Source organism: Bombina bombina, chromosome 4 (assembly GCF_027579735.1).
Source record: "Bombina bombina isolate aBomBom1 chromosome 4, aBomBom1.pri, whole genome shotgun sequence".
Taxonomy (NCBI): Eukaryota; Metazoa; Chordata; class Amphibia; order Anura; family Bombinatoridae; genus Bombina; species Bombina bombina.
Genome location: NC_069502.1, coordinates 760,762,246 through 760,781,338, shown reverse-complemented (window position 1 = coordinate 760,781,338; position 19,093 = coordinate 760,762,246). Strand labels below are relative to the sequence as shown.

The 19,093-nt window shown below is 42.4% G+C and overlaps 1 protein-coding gene across 1 annotated transcript in view; it reads right to left on the bottom strand.

The window, feature by feature from the left end:
• SFT2D1 (SFT2 domain containing 1) overlaps positions 1 to 19,093 on the bottom strand; it is a 150,314-nt gene that overhangs the window by 26,847 nt on the left and 104,374 nt on the right. The window contains exons 3-4 of the mRNA XM_053711068.1: positions 3,323 to 3,405; positions 1,785 to 1,866 (exon numbers count right to left, since the gene is read on the bottom strand). Of these exons, the coding sequence (XP_053567043.1) occupies positions 1,785 to 1,866; positions 3,323 to 3,405 (165 nt within the window). The remainder of the gene's footprint in view (positions 1 to 1,784; positions 1,867 to 3,322; positions 3,406 to 19,093) is intronic.

The following is a 19,093-nucleotide window of genomic DNA, read 5'->3' as shown; positions in this document are numbered from 1 at the left end:
GAAATAGCTACTTTTGCCTGAGGTATCCCTACCATTGGGAGGTAGGACAGATAAATAATAAAATGCTAATTTACAATAGTTCTCTTTGGAGGTAGGATGTTCAAGATTGTCAGGTCTGCGAGAAATGATCATTTCAGTCTTGCAATTCGTCTTTCAGGGCGAAATGTTATAAAAAGTGGGTTGTCTTTCTCTGACGAGTGACCATGTGTATTCCATTGGATAGTATAGGGCTTGCTACCACTTCATCAATCTGATCAATGAATGCAGATCTCGGCAGTGTGGAGGAGACTTGTTTACACAACTAATACCGTGTGTTCAGTAAATAAAAAAAGTTTCAGTGCACATTCAGTAGTTTCTTACAATTGCTAATCTCGCCACTGAAAGGTCGGCAAGACAGGTATGTGTGAAAAAGGTTCACCTATTAGAACTTTAGAAATTCCAGGCGATGTTTCCCTATTATAACATAGGTTACTCCTATGGAACCCCTATATATTCACTATGTATGAGATATCCATTGTTAATAAAGAACAAAAAACAAAACAAAAAAAAACCCTTAATAATAAGCCTACATTATCTTGGGGATTGTGGGTATATTATGCATGCGTGTATATGGTTTGTTTTATGAATTATATTGTAAAATAATATATTATGTGTTTATAGTAAATTTATCTTAAACAAAACATGTTTGTAACCATTCTGCTTCACAATAGTGTGTTTTTTAAACATTGCACTATGTAAAACATTTAAAAAAATAAACAGCTTTTTAAACATTGTATTTGTATAGCCGCTGAAAGTTTTTACTGTACGTGTTTAGTTTTAATATAATGATCTTGCTGTACCAAATAACACAATATTATACAAAATCCCTTTTAGTACAGTGTGAAATTACTTTGGAATATTACTTTGTTATTAAACCAGTTTTTCTGCCATCATTCTAACAATTTGGAAAGATTATAATCAACCTCAATGTTTGATTTCCATTGTAAAAAGAGAGTCACAAGTGTGTTCATTTGTTATATCTGCAAAAGGTGGCTACTTTAAAGTAAAACATTAAGCTAGCATTTTATTTTGATTTCTTTCTTTTTTGTATCTACAATTGTTTAATTGTTCTGTGTTTTAATTTCAAAGTACAGGCAGGCATTAAATGGACATAAAACCCAATTTGTTCTGTCATTATTTTAATATAGCATGTGTTTTAAAACGGTTTTCAGATTTTTTTTCTATTTTCAAATTTGCTTCATTCTCTTGGTATCCTTTATTAAAGGAGCAGCATTGCACGACTGTGAGCTAGCTGAACATGCCTACATAGGTATTCTTTTCAACTAAGGATACAAAGAGACCTAAGCAAATTAGAAAGTTGTTTAAAATTACATTTTTTCTTTAAACTATGATTTGTGTGTTGAGATATATATATATATATATATATATATATACACACACATCTACATACACACACACACACATATATATATATATATATATATATATATATATATACATACACACACACACACATATCATAGTTAAATTTCCCAAAAAAAGGGATAATGATGGCCTTTGGTAACAGTTATTTTGCCTAAAAAGAAAACTAAACCGGCATTATCATTACCATCTTTATTTGTAATGTGCCAACAGATTCTGCAGCGCTATACAGTGGGCTGACAATAAATAATGACAAGACAGGGGCAGAAGAATTATAGGGCCTTTCTCTATAGGGAATTTACACTAGTAGTCAGAGACAAAAGGTGGTCAATTAAAGTGACCATGGAATGTTTTACACTAACCAGCATAACTATTGTGGCGATCAATCGCGTTGGCTCAAACATCCGTTTCAGTTGCTTCAAAGGTCCCATAAGGAAACAAGTGCTTTAAAAAAAAAAAATGTAGGTTTATAGTTTATTCTAATTTGAATTGTTTAATAAATGTTAATCTAGTAGTGTTAAAACAAATAATGAATGTATATATATATATATATATATATATATTAATAGGCTCTAAATAAATAATCAAATACTAACTGTGTAATGCATTACTCATTACATAAAAAGAAAAATTACTTACATTCTTTACATAGTTTCTTTTCCTTCTGTAGCTTTGTTAGCAAACACACACACATAACTTTCCCCATCACAAAGCTCTATATGAGGGATTTTAATTTTCATTGGACACACACTCATTAATCTCTAGTTTTGACAGATCTACATGGGAGGCATAATCCAAATTGTTCAACAAGAATCAATAACAAAGTACGGAATCTGATTTATATTGGAATGGTGATGGAATCACACAAACCTTCAGTTTAGGCTAAGATTATTGGCGCTCTAAGCATCCTTAAAGGGATAGAAATGTCAAAATTGGAATGTACGTGGGTGCATTACAATACTGAATAGAAACATTTTTACAATATACTTCCATTGGCAAAAAAAATTCTAGTAAAAGTAATCACTGTTTTTCATTAGCATATGCACATGTAAGTGCCCCATGCACCAGCATTCAAAAAGGGATAGGAAGGGAGGAGGACAAAATTGCTGGGTCTGGCAGCTGTGCAGATGTTGCATGTTGCTGCTAAACTGCACACCACCAATGGGACAGGTGCAACTGTGACCACTGAACTACCCCCAAGACATTAGAGCACATTATAAAGGGCCATAATACCCAAATGTTGAAACACTTGAAAGTGATGCAGCATAGCTGTAAAAAGCTGAAAATATCACCTGAACATCTCTATGTAAAAAAGAAAGATATTTTACCTCAAAAGTTCCTCAGTAGCCACATCCCATTGTAAAGGACTTCTAAGCAGCAAATTATTATTATTATTATCGGTTATTTGTAGAGCGCCAACAGATTCCGCAGCGCTAATCAGTATGTCTGTCCCGGGACAGCGGAAGGAGTGAGCTTTCTTGCACACTCATCTTATCAGTGTAAGGAAGTTTACTATGAAATCTCATGAGAGTTAAGTGAAATCTCATGAGATCACAGTAAAAGAGTTCATGACCTCAGCACTGTTGATGCTGATTGGCTGCTGTTCATTTCTTCATTTTTTTAATTTTTTTACCTGCAGCTGGGCAACAGCGGAGTATAACTTTTTACACATAACTTAATCTGCTGAGCTGAGGAGATTGTGAGGTAAAATATCTTCCTTTTTTACATAGAGATGCTCAGGTGATATTTTCCTGTCAGCTTTTTACAGTTATACTGCATCAGTTTTAAGTGATTTAGCATATGAGTAATTTGTCCCTTTAACTAGGGATTATGGTGCCCAGTATTTGTCTATTCCTGATAGAATAGTTAAAGACTTTATGCCACAAAAATGTAAACATACCTGGCTAATGCCGCAATGTTTCCTATTGTATAGAATACTGCAAAAAGTTTTGTTCCATTAGGAAGCCACAGGAATATGCTCCCCTGTAGGAAAAAAAACAACAACATAGGTTTGACAATTTATGGAGATTGAACAAAATTTCCCCAAATTTTAAGACAGATGAATAATGTCCAGCTAAATATATGGCAATCTTTTCTTTTTTTCCAAAACTTCCTTGCAGATTGTTTAAATGTCCTTTTTGAGTTTTCCAAAACCTTAAATTTAAATACACCCACTTGTAATTACAAGAGTTTTGCAAAGTCCTCCAATAAATTAACATACAGAGAATGAGTGTTGCAAAAAGATTACCGCCTTGTTTGCTGCACCTGTTTTGGATAAACACACCCACCATTTTGCCATATTTGGAAGAGCCAATCAACACTGGCTACTGCAGTAGACCAGGCTTGACACTGACATTTTGTTAGAGAACAATAAATGTTGCAATTGCTTTTCAAAGGCCAAACTCCTCTCACCACTTGCCTTATTTGGAAGATGCAATCTTGCCTTTTAACTGCAGTTAAGAATTCTTGACCCTGCCATTTTGATAGTGAAAAACACATTGTTTTGAAGTATCTTATATCAACCCCCGACTGAGTTCATTTAGGGACAGATATGTGTCAAGGATAGGCGTGTGAAGTCTGTAGAGTGCACTTCCGATTCTCAAAATTGGCAAACCCACAGTTAAATTACAAGAAAAGCAGGCACAAATAAATCATAATAAACAACAATACACATATTGCTTTTTTACTATGCACACTCAAGCATTTTATATTACAGTCTCAAAGTGTTTCATGCCATTTTAAATAATCTACAGATTTATGCAAAGTTTTATATTAAATTCATGGATGGCAGAAAAAATAAATAATATATATATATCATTTATATTTTACACACCATCTTTGCAGGTTAAGTATGCTTACTTCCAAATTATAACTCATTAGGAATGACATTTTCTCTTTAAGAGCAAATCTTTGTGTTCTCCCAAGACATAAATGACTGAGTTACGCTGCTATGATTAGTTTCTAAAGTAAGTCAGTGCTGCCACACTGTGGATGTTTTTCAATATACTTATGTATAAATCAAGCAGCAACATGAGATTTTAGGACTGAACTAAAATACGATTTAATTACAGTAATAATACTGCTACTACTAATAATAAAAATTGGAATACAATAAGCATACAAAACATAATAGTAGGATAAAAAAATAAAGGCTACTTTTTAAATAGAAGCATTTTTGCAATACATTTCCATTAGCAAAAAAAGCTTCTATTAAAAGTTATTGCTGATTACAGTTTCAACCGCATAGCATATGTATATATGCGGTTGAAACTGTAATCAGCAATAACTTTTAATAGAAGCTTTGTGTTTCCCAACCGCGGTCCTCAAGTACCCCCAACAGGCCTGGTTTTCATTATAGCTGAACCAGTGCACAGGTGAAGTAATCAGCTGATCACTAGTAACCAACCTGCTCTCATCCATCAGATGATTATTTCACCTGTGCTCTAGTTCAGCTATAATGAAAACCAGGACTGTTGGGGGTACTTGAGGACCATGGTTGGGATCAGGATTCAAATAATGTGCCTGGTCAGAGACAGACTTAACTGATCAAGAGACAGCACAGAACAAAAACAAAATTTATGCTTACCTGATAAATTTCTTTCTCTTGTGGTGTATCCAGTCCACGGGTTCATCCATTACTTGTGGGATATTCTCCTTCCCAACAGGAAGTTGCAAGAGGACACCCACAGCAGAGCTGTCTATATAGCTCCTCCACTAACCCCCACCTCCAGTCATTCGACCGAAGACAAGTAAGAAAAAGGAGAAACTATAGGGTGCAGTGGTGACTGTAGTTTAAAAAATAAAAACACCTGCCTTAAAGTGACAGGGCGGGCCGTGGACTGGATACACCACAAGAGAAAGAAATTTATCAGGTAAGCATAAATATTGTTTTCTCTTGTAAGGTGTATCCAGTCCACGGGTTCATCCATTACTTGTGGGATACCAATACCAAAGCTTTAGGACACGGATGAAGGGAGGGACAAGGCAGGCACTTAAACGGAAGGCACCACTGCCTGTAAGACCTTTCTCCCAAAAATAGCCTCAGAGGAAGCAAAAGTATCAAATTTGTAGAATTTAGAAAAAGTATGAAGCGAAGACCAAGTCGCCGCCTTACAAATCTGTTCAACAGAGGCCTCATGTTTAAAAGCCCATGTGGAAGCTACTGCTCTAGTAGAATGAGCTGTGATTCTTTCAGAAGGCTGCTGGCCAGCAGTCTCATAAGCTAAACGGATTATGCTTCTCAGCCAAAAAGAAAGAGAAGTTGCCGAAGTCTTTTGGTCTCTTCTCTTTCCAGAGTAGACAACAAACAATGCAGATGTTTGACGAAAATCCTTAGTAGCTTGTAAATAAAACTTTAAAGCACAAACCACGTCAAGATTGTGCAACAGACATTCCTTCTTTGAAGAAGGATTAGGACACAATGACGGAACAACAATTTCCTGATTGATATTCCTATTAGATACTACCTTAGGAAGAAAACCAGGTTTGGTATGCAAAACTACCTTATCTGCATGGAAGATCAGATAAGGGGAATCACACTGTAAGGCAGATAACTCTGAAACTCTTCGAGCCGAAGAGATAGCTACTAAAAACAGAACTTTCCAAGATAAAAGCTTGATATCTATGGAATGTAAGGGTTCAAACGGAACCCCTTGAAGAACTAAATTTAAACTCCCTGGCGGAGCAACAGGTTTAAACACAGGCCCGATTCTAACCAAAGCCTGACAAAACGCCTGAACGTCTAGAACATCAGCCAGACGCTTGTGCAAAAGAATAGACAGAGCAGAAATCTGTCCCTTTAAGGAACTAGCCGATAATCCCTTTTCCAATCCTTCTTGGAGAAAGGATAGAATCCTAGGAATCCTGACCTTACTCCACGAGTAACCCTTGGATTCACACCAATGAAGATATTTACACCATATCTTATGATAGATTTTCCTGGTGACAGGCTTTCTAGCCTGAATCAAGGTATCAATGACCGACTCGGAGAAACCACGTCTTGATAAAATCAAGCGTTCAATCTCCAAGCAGTCAGACGCAGAGAAATTAGATTTGGATGTTTGCATGGACCTTGGAGTAGAAGGTCCTGCCTCAGCGGCAGAATCCATGGTGGAGAGGATGATATGTCCACCAGATCCGCATACCAAGTCCTGCGTGGCCACGCAGGCGCTATCAAAATCACCGAAGCTCTCTCCTGCTTGATCTTGGCAATCAGATGAGGGAGGAGAGGAAACGGTGGAAACACATAAGCCAGTCTGAAGGACCAGGGCACTGCTAGAGCATCTATCAGCGCTGCCTGGGGATCCCTTGACCTGGACCCGTAACAAGGAAGCTTGGCGTTCTGACGAGATGCCATCAGATCCAGTTCTGGTTTGCCCCATAGTTGAATCAGCTGGGCAAATACCTCCGGATGGAGCTCCCACTCCCCCGGATGAAAAGTCTGCCGACTTAGAAAATCCGCCTCCCAGTTCTCTACTCCTGGGATATGGATAGCTGAGAGATGGCAAGAGTGAACCTCTGCCCATAGAATTATCTTGGAAACCTCCATCATTGCCAGGGGACTCCTTGTTCCCCCCTGATGGTTGATATAGGCTACAGTCATGATATTGTCCGACTGAAATCTGATGAACTTGGCCGCAGCTAGTTGAGGCCAAGCCTGAAGAGCATTGAATATCGCTCTTAGTTCCAGAATGTTTATCGGAAGGAGGGCTTCCTCCTGAGTCCACGAACCCTGAGCCTTCAGGGAGTTCCAGACTGCGCCACAGCCCAGAAGGCTGGCATCTGTCGTCACTATAGTCCACTCTGGCCTGCGGAAACTCATTCCCCTGGACAGATGGACCCGAGATAACCACCAGAGAAGAGAATCCCTGGTCTCTTGATCCAGATTTAACAGAGGAGACAAATCTGTGTAGTCCCCATTCCACTGGTTGAGGATGCAAAGTTGCAGTGGTCTGAGATGTAGGCGGGCAAATGTTACTATGTCCATTGCCGCTACCATTAGGCCGATCATTTCCATACACTGAGCCACTGACGGCCGAGAAGTGGAATGAAGAGCACTGCAGTTAGTTAGAAGCTTTGATATCCTGACTTCTGTCAGAAAAATTTTCATTTCTACTGAATCTATCAGAGTTCCTAGGAAGGAAACTCTTGTGAGAGGAGAGAGAGAACTCTTTTCTATGTTCACTTTCCACCCGTGAGACCTCAGAAAGGCCAGAACAATGTCCGTATGGGACTTGGTGATTTGAAAAGTCGACGCCTGAATCAGAATGTCGTCTAGGTAAGGGGCTACCGCTATGCCCCACGGCCTTAGAACCGCCAGAAGGGACCCTAGAACCTTCGTAAAGATTCTTGGTGCCGTGGCTAACCCGAAGGGAAGAGCCACAAACTGGTAATGCCTGTCTAGGAAGGCAAACCTGAGGAACTGATGATGATCTCTGTGAATCGGAATGTGGAGATAAGCATCCTTTAAGTCCACGGTAGTCATATATTGACCCTCCTGGATCATAGGGAGGATGGTTCGGATTGTCTCCATCTTGAAGGATGGGACCCTGAGAAATTTGTTTAGGATCTTGAGATCCAAGATAGGTCTGAAAGTTCCCTCTTTTTTGGGAACTATAAACAGGTTTGAGTAGAAACCCAGCCCCTGTTCCTCTCTTGGAACTAGGTGGATCACTCCCATAACCAGTAGTTCTTGAACGCAATGTAAGAATGCCTCTCTCTTTATCTGGTTTACAGATGGTTGTGAGAGATGAAATCTCCCCTTTGGAGATGAACCTTTGAATTCCAGAAGATATCCCTGGGAAACAATCTCTAGTGCCCAGGGATCCTGGACGTCTCTTGCCCAAGCCTGGACGAAGAGGGAAAGTCTGCCCCCGACTAGATCCGGTCCCGGATCGGGGGCTACTCCTTCATGCTATCTTAGAGGCAGCTGCAGGTTTCTTGGCCTGCTTCCCCTTGTTCCAAGCCTGGTTAGGTCTCCAGACTGGTTTGGACTGGGCAAAATTTCCCTCTTGTTTTGCATTAGAGGAAACTGAAGCTGTGCCACTCTTGAAGTTTCGAAAGGAACGAAAATTATTCTGTTTGGTCCTTAAATTATTGGACCTATCCTGAGGAAGGGCGTGACCTTTTCCTCCAGTAATATCAGAAATGATCTCCTTCAGACCAGGCCCGAATAGGGTCTGTCCCTTGAAGGGGATGTTAAGAAGCTTAGACTTTGAAGTAACGTCTGCTGACCAGGACTTAAGCCATAGCGCCCTACGCGCCAAAATGGCAAAACCTGAATTCTTAGCCGTTAGCTTGGTTAAATGAAAAACGGCGTCAGAAATAAAGGAATTAGCCAACTTAAGAGCTTTAATCCTGTCTAGAATATCGTCTAACGGGGTCTCCACCTGTGGAGCCTCCTCAAGGGACTCGAACCAAAAAAACGCTGCAGCAGTAACTGGGGCAATGCATGCAAGAGGCTGGAGAATAAAACCTTGATGTATAAAAATTTTCTTAAGGAGACCCTCCAATTTTTTATCCATAGGATCTAGGAAAGCACAACTGTCCTAGACGGGGATAGTTGTACGCTTAGCTAGGGTAGAGACTGCTCCCTCCACCTTAGGGACCGTCTGCCACGAGTCCCGTATGGCGGCATCTATGGGAAACATCTTTTTGAAAGCAGGAGGGGGAGAGAATGGCACACCTGGTCTATCCCATTCCTTAGTAATAATTTCCGAAAACTTCTTAGGGACTGGAAAAACATCAGTGTAAACAGGCACTGCAAAGTATTTGTCCATTTTACACAATTTCTCTGGAACCACAATGGGGTCACAGTCATCCAGAGCAATAAGCGGAGGTGTTAAAGCTTAAATTTAAACGCTGTCATTTCAGAATCAGACTGAAGAAACGCCTTCCCTTAGTCTGAAATGTCACCCACAGATAGAAGCTCACCTGCCTCTGCTTCTGAGTATTGTGAGGGTATATCGGACACAGGCATTAAAGCGTCAAAAAAGCTCTGTATTAGTTCTAGCCCCAGAGCTGTCTCGCTTTCCTTGTAACCCTGGCAGTTTGGACAATACCTCTGAGAGGGTAGCATTCATAACTGCCGCCATGTCCTGTAAGGTAAAAGAATTAGACGCGCTAGATGTACTTGGCGTCACTTGAGCGGGAGTTATATGTTCTGACACATGGGGAGAGCTGGATGGCATAATCTCCCTTTTTTCAGTAAGAGAATCCCCTGGAGATAAATCTTTAAGCGCCATAATATGGTCTTTATAGTTTATAGAAATTTCAGTACATTTGGTACACATTCTAAGAGGGGGTTCCACAATGGCTTCCAAACATATTGAACAAGGAGTTTCCTCTATGTCAGACATGTTTAACAAACTAGTAATGAGACAAGCAAGCTTGGAAAACACTTTAATAAAGGTGAAACAGCAATTAAACAAAAACGTCACTGTTCCTTTAAGAGAAAAAAACTAGCACTTAAACTGCAAAACAGTGTAAAAATATAGTAAAGTCTTTGAAATTTTTACAGTGTGTGTAACGGACTAAAGCAGCATTGCACCCACTTGCAAATGGATGATTAACCCCTTAGGTCCCAAACCCGGATTGAAAAACGTTAAAAAACGATAAAAGACAGTTGAGCACCTTGCCACAGCTCTGCTGAGGCTCCTACCTGCCCTCAAATACGCTTTTGTGCAGAAATAAACCCTTTGTAATGGTCCTCAGATGCCAGAGGACTGCTCTAGGGAAGCTGGATGTCTCAGTCTGAATTAAAACTGCGCATCTAGAGCGCTAAAATAGGCCCCTCCCACCATGTACTGGATGTCAGAGGGGCCTTAAGAAAATACTCCTAGGAGTATCTGACTAGCCATGTGGAAACTAGGCCCCAAATAAAGACTTCTCTCTCAGAGAAAAAACGTCCTATTTATGAAATCATGTAAACGTTTTGTCACTAAGTAATATGAGTATTAACATGAGTATTACCCTGTTTTGTAAGCATGATCCCAGTCGCTGTTAAATCACTGCATCAGGCTTACCTCAAATACACAAGGCTCTGTCAGCATTTTCTAGAACTTTTTCATCTCTCTAGAAATAAAAATACTAAACATACCTCAAAGCAGGTAATCTGCAGACCGTTCCCCCAACTGAAGTTTTCCCATACTCTTCAGTTATGTGTGAGAACAGCAATGGACCTTAATTACAAACCGCTAAGATGATCAAACCTCCAGGCAGAATTCTTCTTCTAATTTCTGCTTGAGAGTTAAACAGTACAACGCCGGTACCGTTTAAAAATAACAAACTCTTGATTGAAGGTAAAACTACACTAAGTCACCACATATCTCTTGATACTTCCTATCTTGTCGAGAGTTGCAAGAGAATGACTGGAGGTGGGGTTTAGGGGAGGAGCTACATAGACAGCTCTGCTGTGGGTGTCCTCTTGCAACTTCCTGTTGGGAAGGAGAATATCCCACAAGTAATGGATGAACCCGTGGACTGGATACACCTTACAAGAGAAATCTGTTTTTGTGTTTACTTTTTTGGAAGGTGGGTGTCATGCTGTGCCGCTCTAGCCGTTGCTAGGGGCGCGGCGTCTCCTTCCCTGCTCGTTGCCAAGGGCGGTGTCGGCTCAGGATGCGTGCGGTGCTGACGTCATCGCCGCACGCTCCTGATGCCGGTCGGAGCTCAGTGGCGCGAATCCTGCGCCTATTTAAATGTTACACTGAAGATCTGTCACTGCCCAAGTAAAGGTGTTACTTTGTGTGCTCCTGGGTGTGACAGATCGTTCTTTCTAACTGCCTATTATTGATTATTGTTGCTGAACCTGCCTGTCTGACTACTCTACCTGCCTTAACCCTTAATCTGCTGGACTGCTTTGCTGTTGCCAAACCCTGCCTGCCTGACCATTCTGGTGGTTTATCCTTGGACTGATTTGCTGTTGCCAAACCCTGCCTGCCTGACCATTCTAGTGGTTTATCCTTGGACTGCTTTACGGTTGCCAAACCCTGCCTGCCTGACCATTCTAATGGTGTGCCCTAGGACTGCTTTGCTGTTGCCGCTGGGGACCTGCCTGTGGTGAGTGCCGCCTTCCTGATCTCACTAACTTTCTCTGCTCTGGGATATTCCCTATCATTTCGGCTCGACGCTGGGATAACAAGACTACTGGCCGAGTTTGGTCTGATAGAGGAGTATCCCACGAGCGTTACCGTGGGGGTGGTAAATTCAAACATCAGGAACATTATATTTTTTTTAAAGTACAGTATTTACATTACATTTTTCTTACATAAATGCAGCATATATTGTGGGAGTATATTTGTTGTTATAATCCAGGTGTTTCAAGTGGAGGGAAAAAAGTGTAACAGTATTTTTTTAACATATACCTAGCATTTCTCAGCATTTCCCCACCACCAAGCAAGTGAATCCCTTGTTTTAACCAAGAATCTAAAGTAATTGCAGTAGCCTTTTGTCTTCAACGAGGACCAGAAAAATGGATAAGTAGACTGGAATTCTGTCTGAAATCTTTACTAGCCTGTAAATAAAACTTTAAGGCCCTGATCACATCTGGATTGTGAAGAATTCTCTCAGAATTTGGGAGATTAGGACACAAAGAAGGAACCACCTGATTTATATTTTCTGAAGAAACAACCTTTTGCAAAAATGAAAATTGGCTACGCAAAACAGCCTTATCTGTATGAACAATCAGAAAAGGAGATTTACATAATAAAAGCTGACAACTCCCCTAGACTAAGAGATTGCTAAAAGAAAAATAACTTTTCAAGACAGATTTACTTGCCTGTTGAAGAGTATCAGCTGCTGTATCTGAAAACCCCCTGTGCTTAAAAATGAAACATTCAACCTCCACGCTGTCATATTTAGAGGTTTTAATTCTTGGTTGAATAGTAGACCTTGAGAGAAAAAGGTTCCTGCATTGAGAAAGAAACCATGGAGGAGAACTGGACATCTGAATCAGATCTGCCTATCAGGTGCTGTGGGGCCAGGCAGGAGCGATCAGAATGACAGAGGCATTCTCTTGCTTGATTTGAAATACAATCCTGGGAATGAGAGAAAATGTATGTAATACACAGACTAGATGAAAGATCCATGGACACACTAGCGCATCAACTAGTTCTTCTCTTGGATCCCTGGATCTGGCACAGTATCTGGGAAGCTTCAAATTGAGACAAGCGGCCATCAGGTGTATTTCTGAAAGGCCCCACTTGGAGACAAGCTGAAAGAATACCTCCTGATTGAGAGACCATTTCCCTGAGTGTAGGGACTGATGACTGAGATAGTCAGCTTCCCAATTCTTTAACCCCGGAATGTGAATCGCTGACAGAGTACAATAGATGTTTTTCTGCCCACAACAAAATCTGAGATATTTCTATCATTGCTAAAGGACTTTGAGTACCACCCTGATGATTTATGTATGCCACAGCAGCAATCTTGTCTAACTCCAATGGAATATACTTTTCTTGTTTCAGGAGTGGCCACAATTAGAAAGCCAGATGAAGTAACCTTGCCTCCTGAAGAGATCAAACTCCTTGCGCTGTCTGAGCTCCCCCAAATCTGGCCCCAGCCCGAAAGACTGACGTCTGTCAGAAATTAAGCCCCAAAGAATGATTGATTGTCTTACTGAGGAATCAAATCTGTTTTTGTCCTCTAATTTAGCATAGACAGCTGAAGAGGATGTAAGTGAAAATGGGCAAAAGGAACTGCATCTGAAGCTGCCACCATCAGACCAATTACCTCCATACATAGAGCTACTGTTGGTAAAGTAGATTGCGGTAGACTGGTGCATGCCCTTTGAAGCTTCAACCACCACAATTCTATTAGTAACGCGCACATGGAAACATAATCTATGAACACCCGCAGAAAACAAACTTTGGTACTGAAGGATAACGAATGCTTTGAGACATTTATCTTCCATCCGTGATGTTGTAAGAATGCAAGTCTAGGAGTGTGAGAAATCGCTATAGCCAGAGATGGCGTCTGGACAATAATGTCATCCAGGTAAGGGGCTACAAAGATACTTTGAGTTTTGATAACAGCAAGCAATGTATCCAGAACCTTCATAAATATGTTGGGAATGGTAAGTCCATGGCTTCATTCATTCATTACTTTTGGGAAATATATACCCAAGCTTTAGAGGACACTGAATGAAACCGGGAGGGTAAAAAGGCGGACCCTAAAAAAGTGTGTAAGGAGGACCAGGTAGCCCCCTTACAAATCTGCTCCATAGAGGCCTCATTTTTGAAGGCCCAAGACAAAGCCACAGCTCTAGTTGAATGAGCCGTGATCCTCTGAGGAGGCTTATGTCCCGCTGTTTCATAGGCCAAGTGAATCAAGCTCAACCAAAAGGACAAAGAAGTAGAAGAGGCCCTCTGCCCCTTGCGCTTCCCGAAATACACCACAAAAAGAGATGTAGACTGTCTGAAATCCTTCGTAGCCTGTAAATAGAACAGATAGGGACAGATGCTCCGAACGGATCCACCATGATAGGGACTCCTGGTCCGTGCATCCATGGATATCCGGTGTGATAGATCTGAATGATCCCTGTTCCACTGATTCAACATGCACAATTGAAGAGGTCTGAGATGGGACCTGGCGAAAGGGATAACGTCTATGCTGGAAATCATGAGCCCGATCATCTCCATACACTGAGCCACCGAAGAGCTTGATTAAGACCGAAGGGCAAGACAGGTGGAAGCAATCTTCCTGCGTCGTTGATCTGTGAGAAATATTTTCATGGACATAGAGTCTATTATCGAGCCCAGGAACTCCACCCTGTTGCTGGGAATCAGGGAGCTCTTGCCTGAGTTTATCTTCCAACTGTGGTATTGGAGCAAAAGAAGAGCCCTCGAGTGATCCTCTGCGAGACTGAACGACGGCGCCTGGACTAGGATGTCGTCCAGATAGGGCACCACAGCAATGCCTCTGGATCTGGCCACTGCAAGAAGCGCCCCCAGAACCTTTGTAAAGACGCTCGGGGCCGTCGCCAGGCCGAAGGGAAGGGCCACAAACTGGAAGTGTTGCTCCAGAAACGCAAATCTTAGGAACTTGAAGTGGTCCCTGTGAATTGGAACATGAAGGTAAGCATCCTTCAAGTCTATTGTCGTCATGAACTACCTCTCTTGGACTAGGGGCAGAATAGATCTGATCGTTTTCATTTTGAACGATGGAACAGCCAGAAACTTGTTTAAACACTTTAGGTTCAGAATCGGGCGGAACGTGCCATCCTTCTTTGGAACAACAAAAAGATTTGAATAGTACCCTAGACCCCTTTCTGCTTGGGGTACTGGTACGTTAACACCTAGAGAGGAGAGATCCCTCACACATTCTAGAAAGGCCGCTCTCTTTTCCGGTCTTGAAGACAGGTTTGACAGAAGGAATCTGCCCCTGGGCAGATGGGACCTGAATCCTATCCTGTAACCCTGGGCGACAACCTCCAGAACCCAACGGTCCTGACCGTCCTGCAACCAGGCTTCGGAGAAGAGACACAATTTTCCCCCTACTTGATCCAGGGACAATTTGCCCCCTACTGCCCCTTCATGCCGATTTTGTCTCGGCAGGCTTCTTGTTCTGCTTTGACTTGTTCCAAGACTGAGCAGGCTTCCAAGTTCCCTTGGACTGATCCGCTTTCGTGGCGGGCTGCTGGTGCTGGGCCTTGTCCGCACGAAAGGGACGAGAAGTAGATCCTTTAGACTTAGCCTTCTTATCCTGCAGTTGGAAAGCTCCCTTGCATCCCGTAACCGTGGATATGATCGAATCCAATCCTGGACCGAACAGAATCTTTCCTTGAAAAGGCAGGGGCAACAGCCTCGACTTAGAGATCATGTCCGCAGACCAAGACTTTAGCCACAGAGCCCTGCAAGCTAAAAGGCTTAGCCTGAAACCTTTGCGTTCAGGCAAATAATTTGCATATTGGCGTCACAAATAAAAGAATTGGCGACCTTCAACGCCTTAATCTTATCCTGTATTTCGTTGATGGAAGTCTCCGTCTTGACCATATCACACAGGGATTCACACTAATATGTTGCAGCTCCGGAAACCGCGGCTACAGTTGCTGCCGGTTGAAAAACAAACCCCGTGTGTTGAAACATTTTCCTTAACATGTTTTCCAACTTTTTATCCATGGACTCTTTAAACGACGAACTATCCTCAAGAGGAATAGTCGTCCGCTTTGCGAGCATAGAGATGGCACCATCCACCTTAGGGACAGTCCCCCACAGCTCGAGCTGAGAGTTTGGAACGGGGAACAGTTTCTTAAAGGAAGAAGAAGGGGAAAAGGAAGAACCTAATCACTCCCATTCATTCTTAATAATATTAGCCATCTTAAAAGGAACCAGGAAGGTCTAAGGCACCACCCTGTCCTCGTATACCTTATCAAGCTTAGGAATCAAAGGTTGCTCCGGAAGCTTTGGTTCCGGGACCTCCAGAGTAGCAAGAACTTGCTTCAGCAAAAAAGCGCAAATTCTCCATCCTAAACCTAAACTCAGGATCCTCTGCAGCTGGAGGATGAGATAACACGGACTCCGACCCAGAAGGAGCCTCCTCCGAAGATATTTCCATAGGCGTATCATGGCGCCTATGGAAATATCTTCGGATGAGGCTCCATAGGCGTAGACAACGCCTGGGCCGGGCCGCCATGATACGCCCTACTTTTGCGCTTAGCAGAACGTGGTAAGGCATGGATAATTTTTAATACCGCCATTTACCGTTGATCCGCAAAATCTGACGGCCAACGAATCTCTCCCATAGGAGTAATGGTTGGACCCTGAGGCTCTGCATGTGCACCCGGAGATGAAAGAAGGGAACACACCTTACGGGACGGGGACCCCTCCGAGGTGGATGACTCAGTAGTACTAGACACCCCATTAGTTTTAGATGTCACAACTTTATCAAGGCATGTGGAACATAGTTGACCAGGCTGATCTACAAGAACCTCCTCACAAACACAGGAATGAGACTTTGATGCGTTAGAGGGTACTAGAGGGTAGCTCCATAGCTTGCTCCGTTATTATGGACTAGTCTAGCTTAAAAAACAGGCACTTTTATACCTCCAATGGCTGGGGCACTCACCACCTCCTATGACCCGGATTACAGAAACTGCTTCGTCTCCTATGCCGCTGATCAACAGAGGTAGTGAAACTCACGCCCGGTCACCTGGGATGCCTCGCAGGACCGCCCCTGCCCTAAGGATAACACACGCCAAAATCGGCCATGCAAATACTCCCGAAAGTCAATCTGAAGTTTGACCATTGCCAGAGCCACATCTCACACATAAACGCAGCGATAACACAATAAACACTATTATGTATAACCCCCCCTGTTAAATAATCCCCGCACTAGGAATATTAACCCTTGATTCCATAAGATAAAAGGCGCCACACTGTGACCCTGTCTTCTGTGTTATCATTATGTATAAAAAATGAAACAATCTTACCAGAATCAATGTCATGGAACAGGAACACGGCCCTTCAAGTGTGACAGGTGGAAGCATCGCTCCTGACATGGACTTGAGTGCAGAAAGCAGGCAGCGAAACTTGTCAACGCTGATTGCTTGTGGAGCTGTTAATATGAGTCGGGATGGTTTCACAGAAAGACTCTCCCTGCATCTCCGGAATCTAACTTTTAGCTAGGCTCTCACTGAGAGGCTGACAGGACCACTTAAAACTCCAGTCCCATTCTGAAGAGTACTTCTGTCCATAAGAGACTACTCCGATTCTTCTGCACTTCTCTGCCATCCTCCTGTGACGAAAGGCAAAGAATGACTGGGGGATGAGGGGAATGGGGGAGGTATTTAAGCCTTTGGCTGGGGTGTCTTTGCCTCCTCCTGGTGGTCAGGTTCTTATTTCCCAAAAGTAATGAATGAAGCCGTGGACTCTCCTCCCCTTTAGATGGAAAAAATTCTCTAATTTGTGATCCATAGGATCTCTGTATGAGGTACTGTCCTGTAAAGGGATAGCAGTAAACTTAAAGAATGTGGATATTGCACCATCAACCTTAGGTATAGATTTCCATATCCAAATTCTGTTCTGGCAAGGGATACATCTATTTAAACCTAAATGACCGAGCAAAGGGAATACCAATATTTTCAATTCCCTAGAAATGAATGGTTTACAGGCTTCTTCTCAGTAAGACCAAGGTTTTAAGGACCTCATGCAGTAAGAAACGTAGATGCTCTACTTTAAATATAAAGGAGTTATCCAAATCCAAGAACATTGATCATCTGAAGATATTTCAGACATAGACTCCAGCAAAATGTCAGGATTTTCCACAAGATTTGTGTTTGCACTTACTTGATGGCAGAATTGTCGTAAAAATTTCCACTACAGTAGAACGCAGATTATTCTTAAACTCAGGAGAAAAACCCATAGTACCTCCCTGTGAAATATACACAGGTGGAGTACAAACAATTTTTTGTAGTAAAAAAATGTAGCAGGCTGACCCAAATGCATGAGATGTTACACACATACAACTGTGCTGGAGGACAAACTGGGACAGATTTGCAAGTTAAACACACATTCTGAGGAAAAGGAACCAGGAAGGTCTAAGGCGTTACCCTGTCCTCGTATACCTTATCAAGCTTAGGAATCAAAGGTTGCTCCGGAAGCTTTGGTTCCGGGACCTCCAGAGTAGCAAGAACTTGCTTCAGCAAAAAGCGCAAATTCTCCATCCTAAACCTAAACTCAGGATCCTCTGCAGCTGGAGGATGAGATAACACGGACTCCGACCCAGAAGGAGCCTCCTCCGAAGATATTTCCATAGGCGTATCATGGCGCCTATGGAAATATCTTTGGATGAGGCTCCATAGGTGTAGACAACGCCTGGGCCGGGCCGCCAAGATACGCCCTACTCTTGCGCTTAGCAGAACGTGGTAAGGCATGGATAATTTTTAATACCGCCATTTACCGTTGATCCGCAAAATCTGACGGCCAACGAATCTCTCCCGTAGGAGTAATGGTTGGACCCTGAGGCTCTGCATGTGCACTCGGAGATGAAAGTAGGGAACACACCTTACGGGATGGGGACCCATCCGAGGTGGATGACTCAGTAGTACTAGACACCCCATTAGTTTTAGATGTCACAACTTTATCAAGGCATGTGGAACATAGTTGACCAGGCTGATGTACAAGAACCTCCTCACAAACACAGGAATGAGACTTTGATGCGTTAGAGGGTACCTCTTTAACAGAGTCCTCCATAGCTTGCGCCGTTATTATGGACTAGTCTAGCTTAAAAAACAGGCACTTTACCCGGATTACAGAAACTGCTTCGTCTCCTATGCCGCTGATCAACAGAGGTAGTGAAACTCACGCCCGGTCACCTGGGATGCCTCGCAGGACCGCCCCTGCCCTAAGGATAACACACGCCAAAATCGGCCATGCAAATACTCCCGGAAGTCAATCTGAAGTTTGACCATTGCCAGAGCCACATCTCACATATAAACGCAGCGATAACACAATAAACACTATTATGTATAACCCCCACCTGTTAAATAATCCCCGCACTAGGAATATGAACCCTTGATTCCATAAGATAAAAGGCGCCACACTGTGACCCTGTCTTCTGTGTTATCATTATGTATAAAAAAATGAAACAATCTTACCAGAATCAATGTCATGGAACAGGAACACGGCCCTTCAAGTGTGACAGGTGGAAGCATCGCTCCTGACATGGACTTGAG